General features: G+C 42.9%; 1 protein-coding gene across 1 annotated transcript in view; it reads right to left on the bottom strand.

Moving 5' to 3' along the window:
- prickle3 (prickle homolog 3) overlaps window positions 1-12,324 on the bottom strand; it is a 47,776-nt gene extending 35,452 nt beyond the window's left edge. The window contains exon 1 of the mRNA XM_036988513.2: window positions 11,634-12,324. Coding sequence (XP_036844408.2) covers window positions 11,634-11,675 — 42 coding nt within the window. The 5' untranslated portion in view covers window positions 11,676-12,324. The remainder of the gene's footprint in view (window positions 1-11,633) is intronic.
- Between the last annotated feature and the right edge of the window lie 5,323 nt (window positions 12,325-17,647).

Raw genomic sequence — 17,647 nt, 5'->3', positions numbered from 1 at the left:
ATATCTACATAAGGACATGTACATGCATGCTCACACACAGACATAATTACTCAAAGTTATCTAAATCAATCAGTACAAGGTAGAAACATAAATTAAAAAGTTAAACATAGCCTGTTTGAACGTCTTGTGTATACACACAAATGTAAAATGGCAAGAAGGTGGGGATAAAGGAACTGTACAAACGACTTCTGGGTGACTGGACCTTTCTGTTCTCATTTGCTAACAGAACTTTCAGACATGGTGACTGATCTCAGGGGGACAGGGAGGGGGAAACCCCCAACTCTAATCACACAAGCCCAACTGTACGGAGTACTGAGAAAGTAAGTCCTCGTCAAACGTTCTCCTCCAAGTTGCTATTAATAAAATACGAATTCAAACATGAAAATATCTGTTTTGTACTTCATACCTTGTACTGAACACACACGCTCACACATATCTACACATAGTCTCTCACAGTCAGAGAGCTGACTCTTTTGTCTCTGGGGAATGCGGCGACCCATGTTAACACGTGTGCTAAAACAAACAGCTAGTGAAGCCACATTGCCCTCTGCCATACTCACTGATCCTTGACATGTGCAACTCTCCACCAGAGCATGGGACTTCCTGGGAAAGTGTGTCATAAATACAGAGAGAAAAACAGGGGAGGAAAATACTAATCATGTTGTATTGACAAATGGAAGATTAGAATACTGGGGTGAGAAGAGAGGAATGGAGAGAGAGGGCATGCAAATCATGCATTGTGGTTAGAGCAAATAACAGAAGTACTATATACTGTACAAAGCCTGCAGAGAAGGAGCATAAGTAAATGCAATAAAGATGCATAAGATGTTAGCTAACAACTGTTAGGCCAGTACAGTACTGTTCGGTTCAGTACAAGTGTGGTTAAATCAGTATACAGGGTATTCGGGAAGTATTGAGAACCCTTCCCTTTTTGCAAATGTTGTTACATTACAGCCTTATTCTAAAATGGATTTTAAAAATTAAGAAGGAAAGGCACACACCTGTCTATATAAGGTCCCACAGTTGACAGTGCATGTAAGAGCAAAAACCAAGCCATGAGGTCGAAGGAATTGTCGGTAGAGTTCCGACACAGGATTGTGCCGAGGCACAGATCTGGGGAAGGGTACCAAAAAATGTCTGCAGAATTGACGGTCCTCAAGAAGACAGTGGCCTCCATCATTCTGACATGGAAGAAGTTTGGAACCACCAAGACGCTTCCTAGAGCTGGCCGCCCGGCCAAACTGAGCAATCAGGGGAGAAGGGCCTTTGTCAGGGAGGTGACCAAGAACAAGATGGTCACTTTGACAAAGCTTCAGAGTTCCTCTGTGGGGATGGGAAAATTCCAGAAGGAGAACCATCTCTGCAGCACTCCACCAATCAGACCTTTATGGTAAAGTGGCCAGACAGAAGCCACTCCTCAGTAAAAGGCACATGAAGAATCTGCAGAGAAGAATGGGAGAAACTCCCCAAATACAGGTGTGCTAAGCTTTTAGCGCCATACCCAAGAAGACTCTAGGATGTAATCACTACCAAAGGTGCTTCAACAAAGTACTGAGTGAAGGGTCTGAATTAGAGGTTGACCGATTAATTAGGGCAGATTTCGAGTTTTCATAACAATCGGAAATCTGTATTTTTGGACGTCGATTTGTCCGATTAGATTTTTTACACCTTTATTTAACTAGGCAAGTCAGTTAAGAACACATTCTTATTTTCAATGACGGCCTAGGAACAGTGGGTTAACTGCCTTGTTCGGGGGCAGAACGACAGATTTTTACCTTGTCCGCTCGGGGATTCAATCTTGCAACATTACAGTTAACCAGTCCAACGCTCTAACCATCTGCCTCACGAGGAGCCTGCCTGTCACGCAAATGCAGTAAGAAGCCAAGGTAAGTTGCTAGCTAGCATTAAACTTATCTTATAAAAAACAATCAATCATAAATCACTAGTTAAGTACACATGGTTGATGATATTACTAGTTTATCTAGCGTGTCCTGCATTGCACATAATCGATGCCGTGCACATTTGCGAAAATGGACTGTAGTTGCTCCAACGTGTACCTAACCATAAACAACAATGCCTTTCTTAAACTCAATACACAGAAGTATATATTTTTAAACCTGCATATTTAGCTAAAAGAAATCCAGGTTAGCAGGCAATATTAACCAGGTGAAATTGTGTCACTTCTCTTGCGTTCATTGCACGCAGAGTCAGGGTATATGCAACAGTTTGGGCCGCCTGGCTCGTTGCGAACTAATTTTCCAGAATTTTACGTAATTATGACATAACATTGAAGGTTGTGCAATGTAACAGGAATATTTAGACTTAGGGATACCACCCGTTAGATAAAATACGTTACGGTTCCGTATTTCACTGAAATAAACGTTTTGTTTAGTTTCCAGATTCGACCATATTAATGACCTAAGGCTCGTAGTTCTGTGTGTTATTATGTTAAAATTAAGTCTATGATTTGATAGAGCAGTCTGACTGAGCGATGGTAGGCACCAGCAGGCTCGTAAGCATTCATTCAAACAGCACTTTCGTGCATTTTGCTAGCAGCTCTTCGCTGTGCTTCAAGCATTGTGCTGTTTATGACTTCAAGCCTATTAACTCCCGAGATTAGGCTGGTGTAACCAATGTGAAATGGCTAGCTAGTTAGCGGGTTGCGCGCTAATAGCGTTTCAAACGTCACTCGCTCTGAGACTTGGAGTAGTTGTTCCCCTTGCTCTGCAAGGGCTGCGGGTTTTGTGGAGCGATGGGTAACGCTGCTTCGAGGATGGCTGTTGTCGATGTGTTTCTGGTTTGAGCCCAGGTAGGAGCGAGGAGAGGGACGGAAGTTATACTGTTACACTGGCAATACTAAAGTGCCTATAAGAACATCCAATAGTCAAAGGTATATGAAATACAAATCGTATAGAGAGAAATAGTCCTATAATTCCTATAATAACTACAACCTAAAACTTCTTACCTGGGAATATGGAAGACTCATGTTAAAAGGAACCATCAGCTTTCATATGTTCTCATGTTCTGAGCAAGGAACTGAAACGTTAGCTTTCTTACATGGCACATATTGCACTTTAACTTTCTTCTCCAACACTTTGTTTTTGCATTATTTAAACCAAATTGAACATGTTTCATTATTTATTTGAGGCTAAAATGTATTATATTAAGTTCAAATAAGTGTTCGTTCAGTATTGTTGTAATTGCCACGTATTTTGCTTTCTGAAGTAGGGGATGTGATGGGTGGGGACTGCTGACGAAGGAAGTGAGGTAATAAACTGCATGTGTGACATACAGTTGAAGTCAGAAGTTTACATACACGGTTGGAGTCATTAAAACTCGTTTTTCAACCACTCCACAAATTTCTTGTAAACAAACTATAGTTTTGGCAAGTCGGTTAGGACATCTACTTTGTGCATGACACGTAATTTTTCCAACAATTGTTGACAGAGATTATTTCACTTATAATTCACTGTATCACAATTCCAGTAGGACAGAAGTTTACATACACTAAGTTGACTGTGCCTTTAAACAGCTTGGAAAATTCCAGAAAATTATGTCATGGCTTTAGAAGCTTCTGATAGGATAATTTGCATAATTTGAGTCAACTGGAGGTGTACCTGTGGATGTATTTCAAGGCCTATCTTCAAACTCAGTGCCTCTTTGCTTGACATCATGGGAAAATCAAAAGAAATCAGCTAAGACCTCAGAAAAAAAATTGTAGACCTCCACAAGTCTGGTTCATTCTTGTGAGCAATTTCCAAATGCCTGAAGGTACCACTGTCACGACTTCCGCCGAAGTCGGTTCCTCTCCTTGTTCGGGCGGCTTACAGCGGTCGACGTCACCGGCTTTCTAGCCATCGCCGATCCACCTTTCATTTTTCCATTTGTATTGCCTTCCTACACACCTGGTTTCAATTTCCTCAGCATTAGACGTGAATATAACCCTCTGTTCCCCCCCATGTCCGTGTGTGGAATTTTTTCTTGTTTCGTGTATGTGCACGTTAAGACTGATTTGCACTGGGTTATGTCAACTCATATTGTGTTTAGTGTTCTTAGTGCCGTGGGTTTTTGTTCGCCAAAATAAAAGGCTCCTTTGGCTACCCAGCTTCTGCTCTCCTGTGCCTGACTCTCTTACAGCCAGTTACACATACCTAACAACCACGTTCATCTGTACAAACAATAGTACGCAAGTATAAACACCATGGGACCACGCAGTCATCATACCGCTCAGGAAGGAGATGTGTTCTGTGTCCTAGAGATGAACGTACTTTGGTGCGAAAAGTGCGAATCAATCCCAGAACAACAGCAAAGGACCTTGTGAAGATTCTGGAGGAAACGGGTACGAAAGTATCTATATCCACAGTAAAACGAGTCCGAGATCGACATAACCCGAAAGGCCGCTCAGCAAGGAAGAAGCCATTGCTCCAAAACCGCAATAAAAAAAGTCAGACTACGGTTAACAACTGCACATGGGGACAAAGATTGTACCTTTTGGAGAAATGTCCTCTGGTCTGATGAAACAAAAATATAACTATTTGTCCATATTGACCATCATTATGTTTGGAGGTAAAAGGGGGAGGCTTGCAAGCCAAAGAACACGGGGTGGCAGCATCATGTTGTGGGGTTCTTTGCTGCAGGAGGGACTGGTGCACTTCACAAAATAGATGGCATCATGAGGTAGGAAAATGATGTGGCTATATTGAAGCAAAATCTCATGACATCAGTTCAAACTTGGTTGCAAATGGGTCTTCCAAATGGACAATGACCCCAAGCACACTTCCAAAGTTGTGGCAAAATAGCTTATTTCTCTAGGGTAGGGGGCAGCATTTGGAATTTTGGATGAAAAGCGTGCACAAATTAACCAGCCTTCTACTCAGGCCCAGAAGATATGCATATCCTATAATTAGTAGATATGGATAGAACACTCTAAAGTTTCCAAAACTGTTAAAATAATGTCTGAGTATAACAGAACTTATTTGGCAGGCGAAAACCTGAGAAAAATCCATTCAGGAAGTAGGATTTTTTTGTGTGTAGTTTTCTATTCAATGCCATTACAGTATCCATTGACTTAGGACTCAAATTGCAGTTCCTATGCCTTCCACTAGATGTCAACAGTCTTTAGAAATTGTTTCAGGCTTGTATTCTGAAAAATGAGGGAGTAAGAGCAGTCTGGATGAGTGGACCCTGCCGTGTCAGAGCTTTTTCATGCGCGCGACCGAGCGAGTGCCTTTCTTGTTTACCTTTTTTATTGACGACGTTATTGTCCGGTTGAAATATTATTGATTATTTAGGCTAAAAACAACCTGAGGATTGAATATAAACATTGTTTGACATGTTTCTATGAACTTTACGGATACAATTAGGATTTTTTGTCTGCCTGTTATGACTGCGTTTGAGCCTGTGGATTACTGAAGAAACGCGAGAACAAAACGGAGGTTTTCAGATATAAAGATCGACTACCGAACAAAAGGAACATTTGAACATATGAAGATCATCAAAGTTAAGTGATTAATTTTCTCTCTATTTCTGACTTGTGTAACTCTTCTACTTGGCTGGTTACTGTTTGTAATGATTTGTCTGTTGGGCTTTGTTCTCAAATAATTGTAAGGTATGCTTTCGCCGTAAAGCATTTGTGAAATCTGACACCGTGGTTGGATTCACAAGAAGTTAATCTTTAAACCTATGTAAAATAGTTGTATTTTTTCTGAATTTTTATAATGAGTATTTCTGTATTTGAATTTCTGTATTTGAATTTCGCTAGCGTCCCACATACCCTAGAGGGGTTAAGGACAACAAAGTCAAGGTATTGGAGTGGCTATCACAAAGCCCTGACATCAATCAGATAGAACATTTGTGGGCAGAACTGAAAAAGCGTGGGCGAGCAAGGAAGCCAACAAACCTGACTCAGGTACACCAGCTCTGTCAGGAGGAATGGGCCAAAAATCACCCAACTTATTGTGGGAAGCTTGTGGAAGGCTACCCGAAACATTTGACCCAAGTTAAACAATTTAAAGACAATGCTACCAAATACTAATTGAGTATATGTAAACTTCTGACCCACTGGGAATGTGATGAAAGAAATAAAAGCCGAAATAAATCACTCAACTATTATTCTGACATTTCACATTCTTAAAATAAAGCGGTGAACCTAACTGACCTAAAACAGGGAATTTTTACTAGGATTAAATGTCAGGAATTGTGAAAAACTGAGTTTAAATGTATTTGGCTAAGGTGTATGTAAACGTCTGACTTCAACTGTATACACACATCCTACTTTAGTTACTGCCTATGACCTTGATATCAGCTTTATCTAAAAAGCATTTTTTGTTATTACAAGGTGGGGATCAGATATTGTGTGTTTGTTCTCAGGCTCATGCATGTCATGGCTATGTGAACACAGCAGTCAGATAGATTGTGAGGGCCACAAAGTTGGGTAAAGGGTTGAACCTAAAAGCTGACCAGTGCCATCATAGTCATGTACAGTCGTGGCAAAAAGTTTTGAAAATGACACAAATATTCATTTTCACAAAGTCTGCTGCCTCAGTTTGTATGATGGCAATTTGCATATACTCCAGAATGTTATGAAGAGTGATCAGATGAATTGCAATTAATGGCAAAGTCCTTCTTTGCCATGCAAATGAACTGAACCCCCAAAAAACATTTCCACTGCATTTCAGCCCTGCCACAAAAGGACCAGCTAACATCATGTCAGTGATTCTCTCATTAACACAGGTGTGAGTGTTGACGAGGACAAGGCTGGAGATCATTCGGTCATGCTGATTGAGTTCGAATAACAGACTGAAAGCTTCAAAAGGAGGGTGGTGCTTGGAATCATTGTTCTTCCTCTGTCAGCCATGGTTACCTGCAAGGAAACACGTACCGTCATCATTGCTTTGCACAAAAAGGGCTTCACAGGCTAGGATATTGCTGCCAGTAAGATTGCACCTAAATCAACCATTTATAGAATCATCAAGAACTTCAAGGAGAGCGGTTCAATTGTTGTGAAGAAGGATTCAGGGCGCCCAATAAAGTTCAGCATGCGCCAGGACCGTCTCCTAAAGTTGATTCAGCTGCGGGATCGGGGCACCACCAGTACAGAGCTTGCTCAGGAATGGCAGCAGGCAGGTGTGAGTGCATCTGCTCGCACAGTGAGGCGAAGACTTTTGGAGGATGGCCTGGTGTCAAGAAGGGCACCAAAGAAGCCACTTCTCTCCAGGAAAAACATCAGGGACAGACTGCTATTCTGCAAAAGGTACAGGGATCAATCGGACTGCTGAGGACTGGGGTAAAGTCATTTTCTCTGATGAATCCCCTTTCCAATGGTTTGGGACATCCGGAAAAAAGCTTGTCCGGAGAAGACAAGGTGAGCGCTACCATCAGTCCTGTGTCATGCCAACAGTAAAGAATCCTGAGACCATTCATGTGTGGGGTTGCTTCTCAGCCAAGGGAGTGGGATCACTCACAATTTTGCCTAAGAACACAGCCATGAATAAAGAATGGTACAAACACATCCTCCGAGAGCAACTTCTCTCAACCATCCAGGAACAGTTTGGTGACGAACAATGCCTTTCCCAGCATGATGGAGCACCTTGCCATAAGGCAAAAGTGATAACTAAGTGGCTCGGGAACAAAACGTTGATATTTTGTGTCCATGGCCAGGAAACTCCCCAGACCTTAATCCCATTGAGAACTTGTGGTCAATCCTCAAGAGGCGGATGGACAAACAAAAACCCACAAATTCTGACAAACTTCAAGCATTGATTATGCAAAAATGGGCTGCCATCAGTCAGGATGTGGCCCAGAAGTTAATTGACAGCATGCCAGGGCAGATTGCAGAGGTCTTGAAAAAGAAGGGTCAACACTGCAAATATTGATTATTTGCATCAACTTCATGTAATTGTCAATAAAATCCTTTGACACTTTTGAAATGCTTGTAATTATACTTCAGTATTCCATAGTAACATCTGGCAAAAATATCTAAAGACACTGAAGCAGCAAACTTTGTGGAAATTAATATTTGTGTCATTCTCAAAACTTTTGGCCACGACTGTAATGGCAATTTTGGGTAACACTTTGGGGTAATGGCAATTTTGGGTAACACTTTGGGGTACTGGCAAAATAAATATTGGGGGATGCCGTACCAGTAAAAACATGAGCCTATGACAATAATTAAAAATAAAATCAAGAAAGCCTACAGTTATTATACAACTATATATCATTACCTCATTACAATTTGCGAAAGTTCTTGAAAATGGGTGGTATAGCCTACACTCCATAATGAGATGTGGTTCAACGAGAACACTGACATTTTGACAAGGCAGAGATGAGTGGCTGAGACACGCGGACAGCAGTGGATGCATAGATTCTGGCCTACACTCTTAGAAAAAAGGGTTCCAAAATGGTTACCAAACGTTATTGGTTTCAGTTAGAACCCTTTTGGGTTCCATGTAGAACCCTCTGTGGAAAGGGTTCATCATGGAACCAAAAAAGGTTCTACCTGGATCAAAAAACGGTTCTTCAAAAGGGTTTTTCTATTTGGGAAAGCCGGAGAACCATTATAGGTTCTGGATAACACCTTTTCTTCTAAGAGCGTAATGACAATTGCCAAAATGTTGTGTAACAGACGTTTCTTTCCATTCACCACTGTTTGGAGGCTGAAAATACAATGAGTGTACAAAACATTAGAAACACCTTCGTAATATTGAGTTGCACCCCCCTTTTGCCCTCAGAACAGCCTCATTCGTCAGGACATGGACTTTTCAAGGTATCGGAAGCGTTCTACAGGGATGCTGACAGTTGTGTCTAGTTGGCTGGATTTCCTTTGGGTGGTGGACCATTCTTGATACACACGGGAAACTGTTGAGCATGAAAAACCCAGCAGTGTTACAGTTCTTGACACAAACCGGTGGGCCTGGCACCTACTACTATACTCTTTTCAAAAGCAGTTAAATATTTTGTCTTGCCCATTCACCCTCTGAATGGCACACATACAGAAGCAATTGTCTCAAGGCTTAAAAATCCTTATTTAACCTGTCTCCTACCCTTCATCTTCACTGATGAAGTGGATTTAACAAGTGACATCAATAAGGGATCATAGCTTTCACCTGGTCAGTCTGTTATGGAAAGAGGTGTTCTTAATGTTTTGTACACTCAGTGGATGTACGTTAGTGATGTGCAGTTTGCAAAGGTTTTTATTTTTTTTAACAACTCTTTTTACTGACTCGAGAGTCATGAATCGTTTTTCTGAGTGACTTGTTCATTTTAGTTGTTCGTTAGACCTACTAGTGCTGGCCGCTGTGAGCCCTACAGCAGGATTAATACACCCTCTTCTTTCTCAACGGCTCCGGACACGTGCTCCAACCACCAACTGTCTGTCATTGCGCACGCAGGGAATAAATAGATCATGAGTGTAGAGAAGAAAAATACATGTTTAGAACTCATAATTGATCGCATGCTGCAAGAATGAATGCAATGAATTGATTATTGAATGTTACAATGGATACAGCTTTGTAGAACCAAAACATACACAGCCTCTGCTCTACAAACTCAAGAGGATTCATTTGTGGGGGGGTTGTAGTTCACAAACAACATTGTGCTTATCACCCTCACGGCAGTCAAGCAATGCATTCCGCCAAGAGTCGTTCACAATCTAGTCCGGTGTGCGGCCACTAATACGTGCTCTGGGCATTAGGCCTTACTGACTCAAATGAACTAAATGGGTTGAAAGGTAGCTTAGTAAAGGAGCCCTGAAGTGATTATTTGACAAGTGCGTGCACGCATAGGTGGACCCTTACCGGGAAATAATGTATTCTACTTTCACCCCTCCTTATACTCATGTTATAACAATGTAACTATATAGTAACATTGTTACAATGCATATAAGAACAGATGCTGGAATGGAGCCAGCAGGGTGTTTAGCTTAGTCATAAAACAGAATGTTTTACATTTAGTTTTCCCGCTGTGTTTGAGGAGTTCAACGTTAACAGTGGAGAAGTCATGGGTCACAGGCCTGTGCAGCCAAAATCACTAAAGGCATGTTGGGTTGAGTTGTTACACTCCTCACTGGGCTGGATACATAAAAAAAAACAGCCTGCAGGGAACGCTTCACCTAACCGTCAACACCACACACATCTTTCTCTTCTCTCGGGAATGGTCAGGAACACATTCCCATCCCTTTTGAGCGCTGACAATACCATACTGCATGTTAACATCATACAGCCTTGTGTTTATCTTTGCAATTCACAGGTTCTGTACCTTTGATGCACGTTGATGTGTTCAGGTTTTTACCTCAAATGCATCTACTGTACACCTGGGATTATATTTGTCGTCGTCAATAGGGATTTAATACAAGTACTTCAGTGTGGGATGTATTTTCTGCAAAGAATGCTTTTATTGCTTCCAGAAAATGTATCCTCTCTTTGACTAAGAGAGGCTGACACCAACTAAACTCACCAGCTGGCTTACTGTGTTGTGTCTTGACCTCAAAACCACCCTTTCAAGTGATTCATAACAAAACTGAGTAGGCATAATTCTGCAGCTTTTGCATGTCTTAACTACCGGTGTTTTTAGCTTCCATTGGGAGGATTGCTTCAGGCTACTAAAATGACGCTGACTAAAAGCTTTATTCACATTTTGGAAGCTCCTGCAGAGGAAAGGAGACACGTACTCCCTGGATATGCCTTTTTATGTGCCTTCTTGAAATTGCAATAATAACTCTTTAAAATGTATATGTATGAATGTCTTATATAATGTCCACATACCATTTCACCTTCTACTGAAGTTCTTATAGAAATCGATACTGTAGAGACAGAGCAGTCATGAATACAGCAGACCCTAAATGGGACCATAGTGTGGATCTGTTGTGTGTGGCGAGTTCCACATGCCAACAGCCCAGTATAATTATAGTGTGATTCACTTTTAAGGGCATTGGAAATGCTCCAAGTATGCTAGAAGCCAGATGTTTAGTATAACAACAGCTATACTAGTCCATGACTGAATGGTTCAACTCCCTTACTGAAAAAAAAAATCCTCCCTGGCACTAGTCATAGGTGCAAACTCAAATGCATTGGTGAGAAAATGTTCTTAAATAAAAACATTTTTAAAGACTACCTTGCCTTTGAGCAACAAGTGTGTGTACATTTAAAAAATATGAGTGTGTGTCACACAGATCTCCCTAAGAGTGTGCTGGCTGGGGTCGGTGAGTGGAAGGCTATACTTTGGGCTATAAGTTGCCTGCCTAACCTGTGCAGGTAAATGCCAATGACGTAGGTGACCGTACGCCCCTCCCACGCAACCATGATTCATCTCAACTCAGAAAACAAAGAATGGAATTCTGTAAACTAAATCAAGAGAAGTAAAGCAACTTGTCCAATTATATCATAACGCATAGGCAGGTCTATAACCAATCCGAATAACACAACGTTAGCAAAAAAAACAACCACATAGCCTATTTAGTTCTGCCAACTTTGATTATCTTTATTTGTAAGTAATTAACTAGATATAATAGCTTTTCGAAGTGTATGTCAATAATGTCTTAAGTACGTTCCAGAAAACAGTAGGCCTATACCACGGACTGAAAAACAAAAAAAACGAAGTACAATGTTTTAACCTGTAGTTCTGGCCATTCTACTTACCGAGCGATTCGACCGTCGTTTTTTAGATCCGCGCTTGAACATGTCGATGGTTAAAGAACAAGCGGCTTCGTTGTTTCCAAATAGTCTGGGAGAGTATTTAAATAGGTAGATACATGAAGCATCTAAATTCACATAACGTAAAATATGTTCCGATAATCTGTGTCCCAAATACAGTACCAAAATTGTACAAACACCCTCTTCTTGGAGTTTTACGCAGTCAATTTGCTGGAGTCGTCTGAAAATTACTGACGCATACGTAAGCACGCTACACCGAGATGACTGCACTTATTGAGCACGGATGAACACTGTACTGGCGTTGAGGTTCTTCAATATTGCCCATCTGTTGCAATAATAAGAAAACACTCGGGCCATGAGGAGTCAACTTTTTAAAGGTAGAGTGCACCAGGGGCATCATGCACCCCAAAACATCTGAAGGGGAACAAAGAGTACATGAGGATGGCTGCAGGGTGGTCCTGAAGGGGGCTAGGCCCCCCGCCCATAATTGAGAATTTCGCATTTTTTCAAATACCTATAATCATTATGCTTAAGTCTATGTAAAATATGTATATTTTCCTGCATATCTAAGCATAACTCTTGAGCTGTCTGTAGCCTGGTGGCATTTTTTTTTTAAAGAAGGTAAATATGTGTTTTGAATACTCCATACGCTCCTCTTGCTGGGTTAGGCGCCACTGTAGCTCCGCTGAATCCACGGCGTTTTTAAGTATTCTGTAATGAATACTCAGCGAGAAAAATGTGTAGATTCATGCGTAGAGCGCGGCAGATGTTTATTACGCCTTCACAGAGGGCAGGAATCATGGTCGCAGGCAATGGTCAAACACAGGTTGGTAGTCAAATACAATCAATACCGCACAACCATACAAACAGAAAGAACTAAACTAAAGTAAATAGGGAGCTGATGAGACCAGGTGAGAAATGAACACAGGTGAAATCAATGAACAAAAATGAAAGACAGGGCTACATTCCAGAACACAAAGAAACAGGGCTACGTTCAAGAACACAATGAAAAATAACACAAGGTTGACTAAGAAAAGAAAAGCAGAACCTTACAATATGCTTCTGCTAAAATCTGGGTAAAAGATTTAAATGCATGTGAGTCATATTCAGTACATTTAGTTATTGCTTGCTTTAGAAGGTCTTCAACCTTTTCTTGCCCAGGGAACCCTGCCCAGGGAAACCAGTGACCCCCATAATATGTTTGCAAAACATTTTTCTTTCCACATGTCTTGTCTTACCATCCGATGAAGGATAATGGCAAGGACAAGTAATCAACATTTGAAAATGAATAGATCTGGTAGGTAAACAGTTTTTTCATTATTAGTCAAACAATATCTCACAACCATACAAACAGAACCTTACAGTACCCCCCCATCTCTGGGTCGAGGATGTCTTGATCGGGGGCCCAGGACCGGTCTTCAGGCCCATAACCTTCCCAGTCCACTATGTAGTGGATGCGACCTCTCAGGCATTTGGAATCAAGGACGGCCTGAATGGCGTAGGCAGGTTCCCCTCCAACGTCCAACGGTGGGGGCGCACTGCGGGTAGAGACTGGAGGGTGAAGAGGACTGGAGATGACCGGTTTTAACAGAGACCCATGGAAGGACGAGGAGATTTTTATACTGATGGGGTAACTGGAGGCGGTACGTTACAGGGTTGATGCGATGTGTTATCTTGAAGGTACCATTGAAGCGAGGACAGAACTTTTTGCAGGGGAGGTGGATGTCTCTGGTAGAGAGCCACACATGCTGCCCGGGATGAAAGAGTGGCGTAGGTCGGTGGCATCTGTCGGCAAAGCGTTTCTGGGTATTAGAGGCTTCCTGCAGATGACTGTGAGCGGTCTCCCATTCCCGCTCACTACGCCGAAACCGGTCATCGACAGCTGGGACAGTACCAGGCTACACCTGGCACTGGGAAACATGGGGGGGTTGATAACCAAGGACACACTGAAATGGAGTAAGGAGGAGGGATGAGTGCATGAGTGAGTTCTGAGCGTATTTGGCCCAGGCCGTATACCGACTCCAGTCATGTGGAGAGGCAGAACATTGTTGCCGGAGATACTTCCCTATTTCTTGGTTCAGGTGTTCCGTCTGCCCGTTGGTCCGGGGGTGGTACCCGGAGGAGAGGCTGAGGGCGACCCCCAGTCGGTCACAGAAAGCTTGCCACACTCGGGAGACAAACTGGGGCCCGCGGTCAGAGACAATGTCCTCCGGGAATCACATACAGATGGAACACCTGCTGAAACATACACTCAGACAATTCCATGGTGTTAGGTAAATGAGGAAGGGGAACCAGACGACACATTTTTGAAAAACGGTCCATGACAAGGATGGTGGTGTTACTAGAGGATTCAGGAAGGCCTGTGATGAAGTCAACAGCTATGTGGGACCAGGGTCTGTGAGGGATTGGCAAAGGTTGAAGCTTCCCGGAAGGGAGATGAGGGATTCTTCTTCTTCTTCGAAGAAGGATGAATGAAACCGTTTGAGTGATTCATCAAATGTAGTTCTCCATTGCCTCATTTTCTGGGATAGATAGGGGGTAAACACAGTCCTTCAGTGGGGACACTACAGGGAGTAAGTCAATAGCACAGTCTCCTGGGCGATGTGGTGGCAGAGTGGAGGCCTTGACTTTGCTGAAGACATTTCTGTACTGGACGTATTCAGATGGTATGGTGGGTGGCACTGCTGAGGCAGAGTCCTCAATGGTGGTGGCTCTACAGGGTAGGCTGAGACAACTGGAGAAGCAGGTAAAGAGCAGGACAGTAGTTCACCTTGTTACCATGAAATGGCAGGTTCACGACGACAAAGCCAGAGGTGTCCAAGGATGAGTGGCTGTTTGGGGGATGAGAGTTCCATGAGTTGAATGGTTTCGGTGTGGAAGACGCCAATCTGGAGGGTGACGCTCTGTGTCAGGTGCGTGATGAAGCCCGTGCCCAATGGCTGCCCGTCCAGGGTGTTAATCCTTAAGGGAGGAGTGACAGGTGTTAGATCAATGTCAAGCTCTTGTACTAGCTGGTGATCAATAAAATGACCTGCTGCTCCCGAATCTATCAAGCCTTCTACGTACTTGCTAACCCCCTTCACGGTTATCAATACTGGGATGGAGAATTGCTTCTGGGAGATATTTAGAAATAAGGACACGGCTACCTGCATGGCAGCGGAGGGACCCTTTCTCATCCCTCCGTGGGGGGCGAACAGGGCAATGGCTGAGTAGATGATCTTTCCCTCCACAGTATAGGCAGAGCCCTTCTTGGATCCGCTTTTGACTTTGATACACGAGAGAGGAGCATGGCCCAACTGCATGGGCTCTGTAAGACTCGGACGGGATGACGGAATCATGGAAAGAGAAGGTTTCGGATTCCTGGGTGGCAGAGTTCTTCGGCGGTCGGCGGACATACCAATGTATTGATTTAAATCCTGAAGGTCATCTCTACAGGCCAGCTCCGCCTGAAGTTCCCTTTGAGCCCTCTTCGGTAGCCGGTAAGTAAAGCAGCCTCATTCCATCCACTCCCTGCAGCCTTGGTGCGGAACTCGAGGGCATACTCGGCAGCTGAATTGCATCCTTGTTGAAGTTCTATGAGGAGGTCTTCTATAGGACGACCGGAGGGAGAATGATCAAATACCTTTTTTTTCAACTTTATTTAACCAGGTAGGCCAGTTGAGAACAAGTTCTCTTTTATAACTGCCACCTAGCCAAGATAAAGCAAAGCAGTGCGACAAAAACAACACAGAGTTACACATGGGATAAACAAACGTAGAGTCAATAACACAATAGAAAATCTGTATACAGTTTGTGCAAATGAAGTAAGGAAGAAAAGCAATAAATAGGCCAATAGTGGCAAAGTAATTCAATTTACACTGGAGTGATAGATGTGCAGATGAGGATGTGCAAGTAGAAATACAGGCGTGCAAAAGAGCAGAAAAACAAATATGTGGATGAGGTAAGTAGTTGGTTGGATGGGCTATTTACAGATGGGCTGTGTACAGCTGCAGTGATCGGTAAGCTGCTCTGACAGCTGAGGTTTAAAGTTTGTGAGGGAGATATAAGTCTCCCACTTCAGTGATTTTTGCAATTCGTTCCAGTCATTTCCAGCAGAGAACTGGAAGGAAAGGCGACCAAAGGGGGTGTTGGCTTTGGGGATGACCAGTGAAATATACCTGCTGGAGCGCGTGCTACGGTGACCAGTGAGCTGAGATAAGGCAGAGCTTTACTTAGCAAAGACTTATAGATTACCTGGAGCCAGTGGGTTTGGCGACGAATATGTAGTGAGGACCAGCCAACGAGAGCATACAAGTCGCAGTGGTGGGTAGTATATGGGGCTTTGGTGACAAAACAGATGGCACTGTGATAAACTGCATCCAATTTGCTGAGTAGAGTGTTGGAGGCTATTTTGTAAATGACATCTCCGAAGTCAAGGATCGGTAGAATAGTCAGTTTTACAAGGGTATGTTTGGCAGCATGACTGAAGGATGCTTTGTTGCGAAGTAGGAAGCCGATTCTAGATTTAACTTTGGATTGGAGATGCTTAATGTGAGTATGGAAGGAGAGTTTGCAGTCTAGCCAGACACCTAGGTATTTATAGTTGTCCACATATTCTAAGACAGAACCGTCCAGAGTAGTGATGCTAGTCGGGCGGGTGCGGGCAGCGATCGGTTGAAGAGCATGCATTTAGTTTTACTAGCATTTAAGAGCAGTTGAAGGCCACGGAAGGAGTGTTGTATGGCATTGAAGCAAGTTTGGAGGTTTGTTAGCACAGTGTACCTCTTTGAAGAGGCGGTGTCCCAATCCAGTGCTTTGCCTGTGAGTAGAGACAACAAAATCCACTCTGCTCTTGTCGGTGAAGAAGTTAGTGGGGTTGTGCTCAATGTATTTGCTGCATTGTGTCAGAAATCCCTAACATTTCCCAGGTATACCGTCATATTTTACAGGCATGGGTATGAACGAAGGAGGGCTATGGGTTTTGATACCGGGCATCGGAGGAGTAGGGATAGGCTGGCGGAGAAGATGTACAATTTCCTCCATAAGCTCCACTTGCTGGGTTAGGCTCCGCTGTAGCTCTGCTGAATCTATTCAGTTTTTAGGTGAGGTATTCTAATGAATACTCAGGGAGAAAAAGGTGTAGATTCACACGCAGAGCGTGGCAGATGTTTATTATGCCTTCGCAGAAGGCAGGAATTATGGTCGCAGGCAATGGTCAAACACAGGTAGGTAGTCAAAAACAAACAATACCTCACAACCATGCCAACAGAAAGAACTGAACTATAGTGGAAGTCGGAGTTTACATACACTAAGGTTGGAGTCATTAAAACTCCCTTTTCAACCACTCCACAAATTTCTTGTTAACAAACTATAGTTTGTGCCTCTTTGCTTAACATCATGGGAAAATCAAAAGAAATCAGCCAAGACCTCAGAAAAAAATTGTAACCTCCACAAGTCTGGTTCATCCTTGGGAGCAATTTCCAAACACCTGAAGGTACCACATTTATCTGTACAAACAATAGTACGCAAATATAAACACCATGGGACCACGCAGCCATCATACCGCTCAGGAAGGAGAAGTGTTCTGTCTCGTAGATATGAACGTACTTTGGTGCGAAAAGTGCAAGGAAGAAGCCACTGCTCCAAAACTGCCATAAAAAAGCCAGACTACGGTTTGTAACTGCATATAGGGACAAAGATCATATTTTTTGATGAAATGTCCTCTGGTCTGATGAAACAAAAATAGAACTGTTTGGCCATAATGACCATCGTTATGTTTGGAGGTAAAGGGGGAGGCTTGCAAGCCGAAGAACACCATCCCAACCGTGAAGCACAGGGGTGGCAGCATCATGTTGTGGGGGTGCTTTGCTGCAGGAGGGACTGGTGCACTTCACAAAATAAATGGCATCATGAGGATGGAAAATTCTGTGGCTATATTGAAGCAACATCTCAAGACATCAGTCAGGAAGTTCAAGCTTGGTCGCAAATGGGTCTTCTAAATGGACAATGACCTCAAGCAT

This window comes from Oncorhynchus mykiss, chromosome 9, assembly GCF_057628025.1.
Source record: "Oncorhynchus mykiss isolate SJ-2025 chromosome 9, ASM5762802v1, whole genome shotgun sequence".
Taxonomy (NCBI): domain Eukaryota; kingdom Metazoa; phylum Chordata; class Actinopteri; order Salmoniformes; family Salmonidae; genus Oncorhynchus; species Oncorhynchus mykiss.
The sequence above is the reverse complement of the archived record's forward strand: the minus strand, read 5'-3'. Positions and strand labels throughout refer to the sequence as shown.